This window comes from Schistocerca serialis, chromosome 2 (assembly GCF_023864345.2).
Source record: "Schistocerca serialis cubense isolate TAMUIC-IGC-003099 chromosome 2, iqSchSeri2.2, whole genome shotgun sequence".
Taxonomy (NCBI): Eukaryota; Metazoa; Arthropoda; class Insecta; order Orthoptera; family Acrididae; genus Schistocerca; species Schistocerca serialis.
The window spans coordinates 489,342,031-489,354,975 of NC_064639.1; the positions used below are offsets into that span (position 1 = coordinate 489,342,031).

Genomic DNA, 12,945 nt, shown 5'->3' on the forward strand with positions numbered 1-12,945 from the left:
TGACACCGGGGTGTGCTAATGTGTGTAATTTGTCAAAGACCTGGCATTGAAGGGGCTTAGGAATGAATGGCCACAACGTAACAGTCGATTCATCACACCACACTAAGTCACATATGCCAGGGAAAGTAGAGCGTACCGGTTGGAGAGAGGAGCTGTGGTCCGAAATTAACTGCATGGTGTCAGGGTCTGCCGATTGCAACCGAGGTAGGTCCGTTAAGTCAATTAAGGTTGTGACAGCACCAACGTGCGAGAGAAAATCAGCAACCATATTGTCCGCTCCTCGGATGTAGCGAATGTTATTTGTAAATTGCAAGATGTAATCGATGTGACAAAAGTGTCGTGGGGGCGGATCAGCCGCAGGATTGTTTATGGCAGGAACCAACGGCTTGTGATCACTGAGCACATAGAAATCTCGTCCCTCAACATCAGTTCTGAAGTGTCTTATGGCCTCGTAAACTGCAAGTAATTCTCTGTCGAATGCTGAGTATTTCTTCTGCGCGTTGTTTAGCTTTTTTGAGAAAAACTGCAGGGGGGGGGGGGGGGGGTCGTAACATCATTTTATGTCTGACTCAGTACTGCGCCGACAGCATTGTCACTAGCGATAAACATTGTGGCGTCCACATGTGGGTGAGCAATAGTGGCAGCGGAGGCCAACAGCTGTTTGAGTTCGTTAAATGCCTTGTCCATGTCTGGTGTCCATGGGACCTGGCAGGTGCCAGAAGTTTGTGGGCCAGCGAGAGCATCTGTGAGAGCAGCCTGCATCGCAGAAGCGGCTGGCAAATGTTTACGGTAATAATTAACTGTTCCGATGATTCTGCATAATTCCCTATAGGTCTGGGGGCGTGGCATCTCGAGAACAGGCTTGATCTTGTCTTGCGGTGGTGTCAGACTGTCCAACGACACAACATAACTTAGGAATGTGACGGATGACTGGTGCAATTGAGTCTTTTTATTGTTCAGTTCAATACCAGCGGCTGCTAAAATATCTGACACTCCTCACTCTGTTCCAAATTAGAAGCAAAAGCCAATATGTCGTCCATGTATACGAAACAAAAGTCTAGATGGGATAAAGTTCGATTGATGAAACGCTGCCACGTTTGGGGGGCGTTTTTCAACCCAAACGGCATAAATTTGTATTGAAACAGCCCGAAGGGAGTGGTTATGGCAGTCTTTTCAATATCTTCCGGAGCCATAGGAATCTGATGAAATGCGTGCTTACAGTCCAAAACAGAGAAGTACTTTGCACCTGCGAGCGCTTGATTGAAGTCCTCAATGTGTGGGACCGGGTATTTATCAATGATGGTGCGGGCATTTAAACGCCTATAGTCTCCGACCATACGCCAAGTACCGTCTTTCTTTTGGTCAAATAGGATAGGACTAGCACAGCAACCGGAAGAAGGTTCAACTATTCCCTTTTGTAATAGATCATCTAACTGTACTTTTGCAATTTTCACAAATTCCGGCTTGAGGCGGCGTGGGCGTTGCGATATGGGCGGCCCATCGGTTAGACGTAACCGATGAACTGTGCCATTAGTGACTACTGCAATACGTGGCGCAGCACGACAGTCAGATGTCCGTGAAGCAGAGCCGGCGGTGGCAGACAGGCAGAGCTGTGGCATTGAGGGCACGGAAGTACAGGTGTGCCAACCGCTCGTAGGCTGTGTGAAGGCCGCACGCGTATTAACATGGGCGAGGTTGGTACACTGATTCTTGGTTGCGGGTCGTGCCGCTACGAGCGCTGTAGGTACGAGTGGGTGTGGCTGAACAGTAGATGGCTGTAGTTCATTGCCACGAGCTTGGGAAGTTAATTGTCCATTCGGAACGCAAGGAACATGAGCACTCGGGCATACACTGTCATTACAAGAGGGGGTGCTGACACAGTTTACAGAGTTCACAACATTGTCGTTAATGTGTGCGGGCACAGGAACACCAGATTGGCACGGACAGACGTTGTCTGTAGCCAACGAGTCGTCTGCTTGTAGTGTCGTGAGACGTTGTTGTGTGGAGGCCAACTCGTGGTGTATGTTGCGGAGATGCAGCAGCATTTCCATACGTTCCATCTGCAACTTCGAAGACTTGGCGCACTCCACTAGCCACTTGTTTGTCCAAGATTGCAGCTCCAAGGATAGCTTTAAACACTTCTTAGCACAGCACACGTTTGGTGTTAGCCGAACTGTCACTCAGTAGAGCAAAAGGAATATGTTCGTTTAGTGGGGGGTAAAACACAGTATTTTGCACAAAATCTAGTGACAACTGATAGTACTTGAGAAAATCAGTTCCAAGAATAGGTTCTTCAATTGTTGACACTTAAAACGTCCACTCCAGCTTGCACTCGGGCGAAAGTTTCACTGTATACAGAGTAGAACCCGATACTGTAGGGTAGACAAGTTCACTGCACGAAGCACTGTTTTGTGCGTTTGCACTTTATTGGTTGCTAGGCGAACCAGCAGCAAAGAGACGTCTGCACCAGTGTCTACCAGAAAACGTACACCTGATTGTAAATCGCGAAAATAGACTCGACCACACATACTGTTGTTGTCTGCAATGGAATACAACGTTGGATGGTGCCCATTGTTTACGTCGTAAGGAGGTGGCACCGCAGCTTACCTGCAGTTGGAGTTTGGGTAAGAACATGGTGACTGGCATTTGCAAGCTTGCTCCCCAAATCTTGCGTGGAAGAAACAGTAAGGTTGGGCGGGCCTGTGCTCCTGTGGGTAGTTGCTAGGTGACGGAGTAAGTGACTCAGAGTCTTCCACAGAGGCCGATGCACTGTCGTTGCGGGGAGTTGAAGTTGCAGGCGGGGCGGCTAGTTTAACAAACTTGTTATTAGTAGTACCAGACAAGGGCGTGGTGTCAGAAAGCTTCTTAGTGCAGTCACGTCCAGAATGCAGTGCACGGAGCTCACGTTGCCTGGCGGAGTATGCTCTGTCGGCGGCGTGTAAACGTTCGTTTACTGGCCTATCTTCATGCGCAGTTGCTCATCGACGAGAAGACAGATGCACTGCCACAGCTGGGTCGGAGACCTGTCACCGAGACGCTCTTCGTAGATGAGCTGTCGCACATTTTCTCTCCTGGTTTTCGAGACGCGCTCTAGTATCATCTGTTTCGCCACAGCGTACTTCCCTGCTAGGGGGGGGGGGGGGGGGGGTGCTTTGATCAGATCGTAAAGTAAATCGACGCGGTCGTGAAGATGGTTCATGAGGCAGGCGAAGTGTGCGTCGTCGTCCAAAGCTCAGGCATTGAATGTTTGCTCAACCAGGTTAAACCAGAACTCCGGGTGAGTGGGTTTGAAGTCTGGTAGTGTCGGCAGATTCGGCACTGCAGTCACTGCTGAGGTGCGCCTATTTCTTCAGACATAAATAAAGCATGCAGAAGATAGCGAGTCCGAATTATCGGCATCCCATAATGCGGGTATCGCGAAATTCACTTGACACCGGGGGATGGCTGAGAAGCGACGGACGCTCGAACAGTGTGAGGACCGTAGACAAAATTGCATTCTCATTGACGTAGTAGCTCGGAGAGAAGCCACGCCACAAGTACTTAAGTATGCCGGTAAATGTCCGTTATGCACACTGTATTCGCTCGACCGTGAGTGGTGGGGCTGGTTGTAGATGTTCGGGTACTTACTGTCCAGCACAGAATTGTTGACTTGATTAGAAGCAACACAAGGATACCACACAGGTCCACTAGGATGCACACTCGGTGTGATATTTGCTGTTTGGCGAGCATTGAGCACCTGTTGACTAGCCGGCGCAGAAGGATACACACGTGGTGGGAACTGATTCGAGTTTGAATTTACTACTGGATTTTCCAAAGTAGCAAAACTTCGCTCAACGCCACGAACTGTATTGAATTGTGCATTCAACACAGGAGTAGGAGTGTTCTGAACAACACTCTGTGGAGAACACGTGGAAAGGTCTAGGCTAACAAAGCCAGAGTCCGCGACCGTTGGCGGTTGGAAGAAACTGGCAGCACTCGATGAATTCCACTGCATGTTCGGGCTGAAGGATTCTGAAGAGTCTTGCGGCAAATCCACTACGACGGCAGTTGCTGAAATTGGGGCTGCGGTGAGTGCTGAAAGGCCAATGTCTGAAGCTGAACACCGGCCCTCACGATCGCGAAGAAACCCGACGCGGTAGGCGCATAAATAACCTTCAGGCGGTAACTCAGACACACATTAAACAAAAAACGGGGCCACCAGTGAGGGAATAGGATATAGTTGTAGGTAAACAACTAGAATTCTCTCAGATACAGATTTATTAGCACTTCGCTTCTACACAGATACAAGTCCGGAGGCTAACTGCCGTTAGCGGCCAACATCCTCCCAAAGGCCCTCTCCTCAAAGATAGCACACTTATACACTGAACAAATATCAATATTTATGGAGCTCTGCACCACACTACAATAGTAATTACAGAACAAAGAGAGAGAGTCTCACATACAAACAAGAAGTGAAGAACATCTCTTGTTACTGGTTTAGTACTATATGTGGTATCCTTCAAGAGATTAATAACAGGTTGGCACAGTGGCTGCTTATCCCATAAATTACACTTAAAAATAGATGTTATATAATAGAAATACATTGGTACTGAATTTTATTGTAAAGTAATTAGTTGATAGTGTCATACAAGCATATGTATATATGTATAAATTTTGCTTTTCTCTCTCAGGCTGACACTGTGAAGCAGGCAGTTGACATCTTCATGTACTTCTTGAAAGATGAGTGTGGCGACGAACTTCCTGTTGCCCTTTGTGGTTTAGGTGCACTATGTGTCAACCATAGTGAGCTCATGCTTGGATCGCACATCAAGGACTTGTACCTCAGATTCCTCACAACACATGAAATCAGTACCTGCATAAAAATACAAGTGAGAAGTTGGTAACACTAGAGCAGAAGATAGAAATGTTGCTTTCATTGTTATTGTTAAAATTAAATATTTTTATTAATGTTTAAAAAGTAGTTATAGAAGCTTGCTACTAAAATTGCAAGTCAGGAAGACTGTTCGTGATATCCACGTGGTAAAGGACAAATATTTGCAAAGATTAAATAAACTGAAATTTTGATATGTTTCCGTCACCTTTCAACATAGCCACACTCATGGCATAAATTTACTCATTATAATGGAAAGTGGAAACCAATTTCTTTAGCCAGAACTAATGTAAGACTGTCACTGAAGGACTTCCAGGTTTTCTGGTATTCAGCTACAGAAACAATTACGCAGAAGTCGTGAATTTGATAAGAGACGGGACTGATCCACCATGGTACACAAAACATGTCAGAACACTGTTGCAGAAGCAACGAAAAAAAGCATGCCAAATTCAGAAGAACGCAAAATCCCCAACACTGGCTAAGTTTCGCAGAAGCTCAAAATTTAGTGTGGATGTCAATGCAAGATGCTGTTAATAGTTTCCGCAATGAAACATTGTCTCAAAATGTGGTAGAAAACCCAAAGAGATTCTGGTCGTATGTAAAGTACACCAGTGAAAAAAACAGCCAATACCGTCACTGCGCGATAGTGATGGAAATGTTACCAATGATGGTGCCACTAAAGCGTAGTTTCTAAATACATTTTTCTGTAATTCCTTCACGAAAGAAGACGAAGTAAATATTCCAGAATTCGAAACCAGAAAACCTTGTAGCATGAGTGACATAAAAGTAGATATATTAGGTGTTGAGAAACAACTCAAATCACTTAAGAAAGACAAGTCTTCCGGTCCAGATGGTATACCAATCAGGTTCCTTTCAGAGTATGCAGACACAATAGTGCCTTTCTTGGCAAGCATATACAACTGCTCACTTGATGAAAGGTCTGTTCCTAAGGACTGGAAAGTAGCACAGGTCACCCCAATATTCAAGAAAGGAAATAGGAGTAATCCATTGAATTACAGACACACATCACTGACCTCAGTTTGCAGTAGAATTTTGGAGCATATACAGAGTGCTTTCCATAAGTAATGTGACCAATTTTTTTATAACGCAACGGTACACCATAGCGTGTTGTAACTGGCTGGGCTAAGTGGAGGGGGGTGTTAGTTTCAAAATGCTCTTTGTCTCATTCCGCTGTGGGCTACCGGAGAGTCAGGACGTGCATTTCCGTCAACCCTGTTTTGAGTTTATGTAACACAGCACAATGGATCATTCTGTAGAGCAACAATACGCTATCACATTTTGCGTTAAACTTGGGAAGTCCACCACTGAAATGTTTCCATTACTTCAGCATGCCTTTGGGACTGATTGCTTGTCCAAATCACAAGCTTTCCGATGGCACAAGTCGTTCATGGAGGGCCAAGAGGAGATCACTCATGAACCTCGCAGTGGACGGCCATCAACCGCACAAGTTGACGAAAATGTGACGCGTGTGCGCAATTGTTTGAACTCCGACAGACGGCTGAGCCTTCAATTGATAGCACAAACTCTAAACGTGTCAAAAACAACTGTTTTCCACATTGTGACCGAAGATTTGAAAATGAAAGAGGTATGTGCCAAACTCGTCCTAAAAGTGTTGACCGACGAACAAAAGCACATGCGAGTGCTTTGGTGCTGAGAAATGTTGGAAATGTTTGAAAATTATCCTCATTTTTTAAACTCAGTTATCACTGGTAATGAGTTGTGGATTTTTGAGTACGACCCAAGAAGGCACGCATGAGCAAGTCCAGGATCAAAACCATGCTCATTGTCTTCTTTGACATCAGAGGCATTGTCCACCACAAATTCGTACCTACCTGGACTACAGTGAACTCAGCTTTCTACTTGGAAGTGCTGAAAAGGTTGAAAAGGAGGGTCTCGCACTGCTGAAGCAACATCAAAGACACGTGGAAAGTTCAACACGCCGAGTCACAGTGCCTTCATTGTCAATGACTTCCTGGCCAGGACCAAGACCCCACTGGTTCCCCAACCTCCCTACAGTCCTGACCTGGCTCCTGCTGACTTTTTTTTGTTTCCTCAGTTAAAAGGAGTCATGAAGGGATAACATTGGGACACGATTGAAAGCGTCCAGGCGCAAGTTTCATCAGCTCTAAAGGACATTCCGGAAAAGGCATTCTAGGGTGCTTTCCAGGCATGGAGACACCGCCTCCAGAAGTGTATCAACACAAGAGGGTGCTATTTTGAAAATTTTTGATTATTTGTATGAATATATTCAATAAATGATTTTTTATGAATTTGGTTGCATTACTTATGGAACACACCTTGTACTGTACCCGAACATTATGAATCACCTTGAAGAAAATGACTTATTGATACATAACCAACATGGATTCAGAAAATATCATTCTTATGCAACACTGTTAGCTCTTTATTCCCATGAAGTAATGAATGCTGTCGACAAGGGATCTCAGATCGATTCGATATTCCTTGATTTCTGGAAGGCTTTTGATACCGTTTCTCACAAGCGACTATTAATTAAATAGCGTGCATATGGAATATCGTCTCAGTCGTGTGACTGGATTCATGATTTCCTCTCAGAGAGGTCACAGTTCGTAGTGATAGACGGTAAATCATCGAGTAGAATAGGTAGTGTCATAGGCCCTCTGCTGTTCCTGATTTACATAAATGATCTAGGTGATAATCTGAGCAGCCCCCTTAGATTGTTTACGGATGATGCTGTAATTTACCATCTAGTAAAATCATCAGATGATCAATTCCAATTGCAAAATGATCTAGAGAGAATTTCTGTATGGTGTGAAAAGTGGCAATTGGTACTAAACAAAGAAAAGTGCGAGGTCATCCACATAGGTACTAAAAGAAACCCGATAAATTTTGGGTTACTGTAAATCACACAAATCCAAAGGCTGTCAGTTTTTACTAAATACCTAGGAATTACAATTACAAGCAACTTAAATTGGAAAGACCACATAGATAATATTGTGGGGAAGGTGAAACAAAGACTGCACTTTGTTGGCAGAACCCTTAGTAGGTGCAAGAAACCCACTAAAGAGACAGCCTACATTACATTCTCTGCTGGAATGTTGCTGCGTGGTGTGGGATGCTTACCAGGTAGGATTGATGGAGGCCATCGAAAAAGTGCAAAGAAGGGCAGCTCGTTTCGTGTTATCGCGCAGTAGGGGTGAGAGTGTCACTGATATGGTATGCGAGTTGGGGTGGCAGTCACTGAAACAAAGGCGGTTTTCATTGCGGCAGGATCTATTTACAAAATTTCGATCACCAACTTTCTCTTCCGAATGTGAAAATGTGTTGTTGACGCCTACCTACATAGGGAGAAATGATCATCATAATAAAATAAAATAAATTGGAGCTCGAACGGAAAGATTTAGGTGTTCCTTTTTCCCATGCACCATTTGAGAGTGGAATGGTAGAGAAGTAGTATGAAAATGGTTCAATGGACCCTCTGCCAGGCACTTGCGTGTGAATTGCAGAGTAACCATGTAGATGTAGATATAGAAGGGTATATTCCTGAGGATTCTAAAATATACTAATCATTAATTTTACATGTGCTTATGTCAGTTGTATATTTCCTGTGTTTTTATTGTGGAGTGTCTTCTGTTTATACTTTCTAAATTGAACTTCAGTTTTGATGTGGTGTGTACTTGCAAAGTATGTTTGACATTTTGCAGTTGTCATGATTTCACTGCATATCGAGTTTCTCTGCTGAGAAGCAGTTGGGGCAGAGATAAGAAATATCTGAGTTGTAGCAAGTGCCATAACTTTGTCTGAGGAGTTGTGTAATTTTTAATCTTCTTATCATTCATCGACTGCATGAAGAAATAATTCTGATAGTCTTCTTTAAAACACACAGGAGTGTACAGTAGAAGCAGAAATATGAAATTTGGTATGTGGCAGGGTCCTAAACCATAGGTAAAGGAATATCAAAAGCTTGTTTCACTATTAGTCAGTTTGTTTATAGTTTTATTTTGCAACTACTATGTCAACTATTAAAAATTTGCAACTTGTCATAAGAGCAGTTGTGATGTCCCATTTAAATACATGGTATGTGATAGGTCATCTGTTAAAAGCCCGTCTTCATTGTACAGACTTTTTAATTTTCTGCTTTTTCACTTTGCATTTTTTGTAATAAAAGTTTTTATTCAGTTAGCTGAAGAGTATGATATAGCAAAACAATGCTGATGAAAGGTTTCCAAAAATAATTTATGTTATTAGATGATATTATTGTAGTAAATACTATAGTATAAAATATTAACTTGTCCTTTCTATACAGTGTATACAGATCTACCTTCAAGTTCAGCTTACTGTTTTGTAAAGCGAAATAATAAATGTAGTCACACTGGTGATAATTACAATCATCTACAAGAGATTTCATTGAATATGGTACTAATTAATATTTGTGATGTGTTTTCAGTATGTAACTGTCTATTCACTCTGTGTTGCTCCCATAATACAATGAAGTGAATCCTGTGGAATAATTGTACTTTAAAATTTTTAGTTAATCTTACACTGAAGGTGTGGTTAATGAATTTTTAGGTCCTGGAAAACATAGAAATGTACTTGGAAGATGTTGAAGATCGTTTGATTAAGGAGGATAAGAAATGTGAGTTCCTGTTTTAAAAATATGAATACTTTATTTGGTTTTCTTGTCTTACATAATGGTTGTTTTTTTTTTTTTCTTTTCTTAGGGACAGAAATTTCTCACACCCAAAGCCTGAAAGAACGAGGTGAAAAGTGGTCTGGAGTGGCAAGCGCTGTCATTCAGACATACTTAAAGGATATATTAAATACAAACTTTCATCACAACAATCAACTGCGTTACATTGTATTTGAAATTGTTCGAAGGAGCTTGTCTCAAGGACTTGTTGACCCTTTGCAGGTGATTAATTCAGAAATATTGACCACAGATTAAAATTTGTATAATGTCTTCATTCTTTGGGATAGGTGTCTTCATCAAACTAAATTTTAGGTGTACAGCAGAGAGTTACCTTGCAATTACTTTTTCTTCTGAACAGCAAAAGAAATAAAGCTATTTGCTCAAAATTTAAAGTCATATTAACTTTTCTGCATTGTCTTCTACAATTTTTTATCCATAATTTTAAAGCTGTATCAGTGTCATCTTCCTGATCATAAACTGAACTACAACTTTTTTCTATATTAGTGTTAAGTTTTTATTGTCTGTTTTTTGTGGTATCTGTAATGTTGAACCTCTTAACATATTTAATGTGAAGTACATATGCAATGACATTTCAATAACATGAAGAGTTATAAAAGTAACCAGTTTTATTAACTGAAAATAAGTTACATTCATTAATTGAAATTGTCTGAAATAATGAGCTTACTTCTTTTCTCCTTATATTAACTGAATTTTGTCTCTTCACATTTTATAAAATATCTTTTGCCTCCCCACTGTGTCAGTATTATATTCTTGATTACAACTAATTGTCCACCACTTTCTATAAATTATATATCTAAAAACAAAGATGATGTGACTTACCAAATGAAAGTGCTGGCAGGTCGACAGACACACAAACAAACACAAACATACACACAAAATTCAAGCTTTCGCAACAAACTGTTGCCTCATCAGGAAAGAGGGAAGGAGAGGGAAAGACGAAAGGATGTGGGTTTTAAGGGAGAGGGTAAGGAGTCATTCCAATCCCGGGAGCGGAAAGACTTACCTTAGGGGGAAAAAAGGACGGGTATACACTCGCACACACACACATATCCATCCACACATATACAGACACAAGCAGACGTCTTTAAATATGTCTGCTTGTGTCTGTATATGTGTGGATGGATATGTGTGTGTGTGCGAGTGTATACCCGTCCTTTTTTCCCCCTAAGGTAAGTCTTTCCGCTCCCGGGATTGGAATGACTCCTTACCCTCTCCCTTAAAACCCACATCCTTTCGTCTTTCCCTCTCCTTCCCTCTTTCCTGATGAGGCAACAGTTTGTTGCGAAAGCTTGAATTTTGTGTGTATGTTTGTGTTTGTTTGTGTGTCTGTCGACCTGCCAGCACTTTCATTTGGTAAGTCACATCATCTTTGTTTTTAGATATATATTTCCTACGTGGAATGTTTCCCTCTATTATAACCATATCACTTTCTATAAATTTCTTTAACTGCTTGGATAGGATGCCTTTTGGAGATGGTATCATTCATCAACAGTACTAACACCAGTAAATTTCTGAAAAGGAGAAAGTGTGGTTGTAATGGTAGAATTTTTTTGCCCTGAGATATCTTTCTTCATTCATTAGTTTAAGATTAATCCAAGCATAACTATGGTGCAGGTAACTTAGTAGTTAACAATCTTAATCCTTTGTTTGAATAAAAAGTTCGGTATTGTGACATTATAGTCACATCCAGTCTTGTGTTGTTCAGATAATGTACAGCATCAGGAGTGATTTTTGTCAAATATTTTCAGTTCATTCTGCTGTCAGGCATAAACATACCTTTCGTAAAAAGCATTTTTCTATATTTTCATTGAAACTGAAAGTTGAAGCAAACATCTACAATTTCAAACATACTGATACAATCATGGAAGGAGGGAGGGGAAAAAATTACAAAAAAAAAAAAAAACATTTTCAAGCTATATTTTTTCAGAATTTTCTTTGAAATCAAAAGTTGAGGGATCACAACTACTACCCAAAATTTTTCTATGTAGATTGCACTTTTATTTGTTGTAATTATGGCAGACTGCCACCATCAGATCAATGACTTAAAAAATCAGTACGATGTATTACGTCAAATAGTACATGATTGTACCACATGTAAGGGCATACACAGCATGATCATGTACTATTTGATGCAATACATTGTATTGATTCTTTATGTCACTGATCTGATGATGGCAGATTGCCAAAACCTGTAATTAGAATAAAAAAACTATGGTCTAGAGAGAGAACTTTTGGTATTAGTGCATACTGGTTGCTGGCCTGTTCAGAGACTTCCTATCTTTCACTATCCAACATCTACAATTTCAAATTTAGTGATACTATCATGGGAAGTGGCCAGTAGAGTAATATTTTCAAGATGTATAATCATTTATGAAATAATAATAAAACTGAGGCTAAACTTTGTCCAAAAAGGTGTCACAAGGCCCAGTGGTACTGACCGTTGTGTCATCCTCAGCCAACTGACATCATCAGATCTGGATGTAGAGGGTCATGGGATCAGCTCACTGCTCTCACAGTCATTGTCAGTTTCGATGACCTGCTCCTAATACTGATATATCCCTATTATTTCTCCTATTTTAGCACCCATTGTATGTTGGGTGAATCTGCATCACACATTAAAGAGTAGCTATTTCAAGTTCTTAAAGTATCTCAGGCTTTTATGTAGTGGGTGAATATATATCAAAGTTTAGAAAACTACTATTTCAAATTTTTAAAATATCTCAGACATTTATGTTTAATTACTTCTACTGTAGAAAAAGTAGCATTTCATTAGTAGTGACCGGGAAGAAAACAATCTCTTCTCTGCACTCAAGGGTGCACCCAGTGAGAGGTAGAGAGGACATCTACCCCAACTCTCTCCCTCTTCCCAGAAGAAATCCTATTAATTTAACTCTCAGTTTGCCGGCCGGTGTGGCCGTCCGGTTCTAGGCGCTTCAGTCTGGAACCGCGTGACCGCTACGATCAGCTCAAGGCCTAAGTACACTTTTGATTGCACTTTAATGATCAGAAACAAAGACTTCTGCCCCTTCTTGTACCCACTGATCAGCAAACGGGAATGTGCTAAGCTTTTGGACAAAGTCCTTACACACACACACACACACACACACACACACACACACACTGACCATCCCCTCCCTCTTGTTGTGACAGGGACAGACAAATTTAAATAACCAGTTCTGTTAATAATAAAAATACTCATCTTTTGTGTTGCTCTTCTTTGTTGTGTAATGATGGCTCATGGTGCATTTCCTTTCTGCGGTTTATCTTTCTGTAATTGCCTAGGGGATGACTGCATTGCTGTTTCAATAATAATGTGAAATCTGGTGGACTTTCTGCAGAATTGTACACATTTTTTCAGTCGTAT

General features: G+C 41.4%; 1 protein-coding gene across 1 annotated transcript in view; it reads left to right on the forward strand.

Annotated features, from left to right (window-relative positions):
* Positions 1-9,815, forward strand: part of LOC126456114 (nipped-B-like protein A) — a 345,198-nt gene extending 335,383 nt beyond the window's left edge. Inside the window, exons 13-15 of the mRNA XM_050091868.1 lie at positions 4,671-4,868; positions 9,440-9,506; positions 9,592-9,815. Coding sequence (XP_049947825.1) covers positions 4,671-4,868; positions 9,440-9,506; positions 9,592-9,815 — 489 coding nt within the window. The remainder of the gene's footprint in view (positions 1-4,670; positions 4,869-9,439; positions 9,507-9,591) is intronic.
* Positions 9,816-12,945: the final 3,130 nt, after the last annotated feature.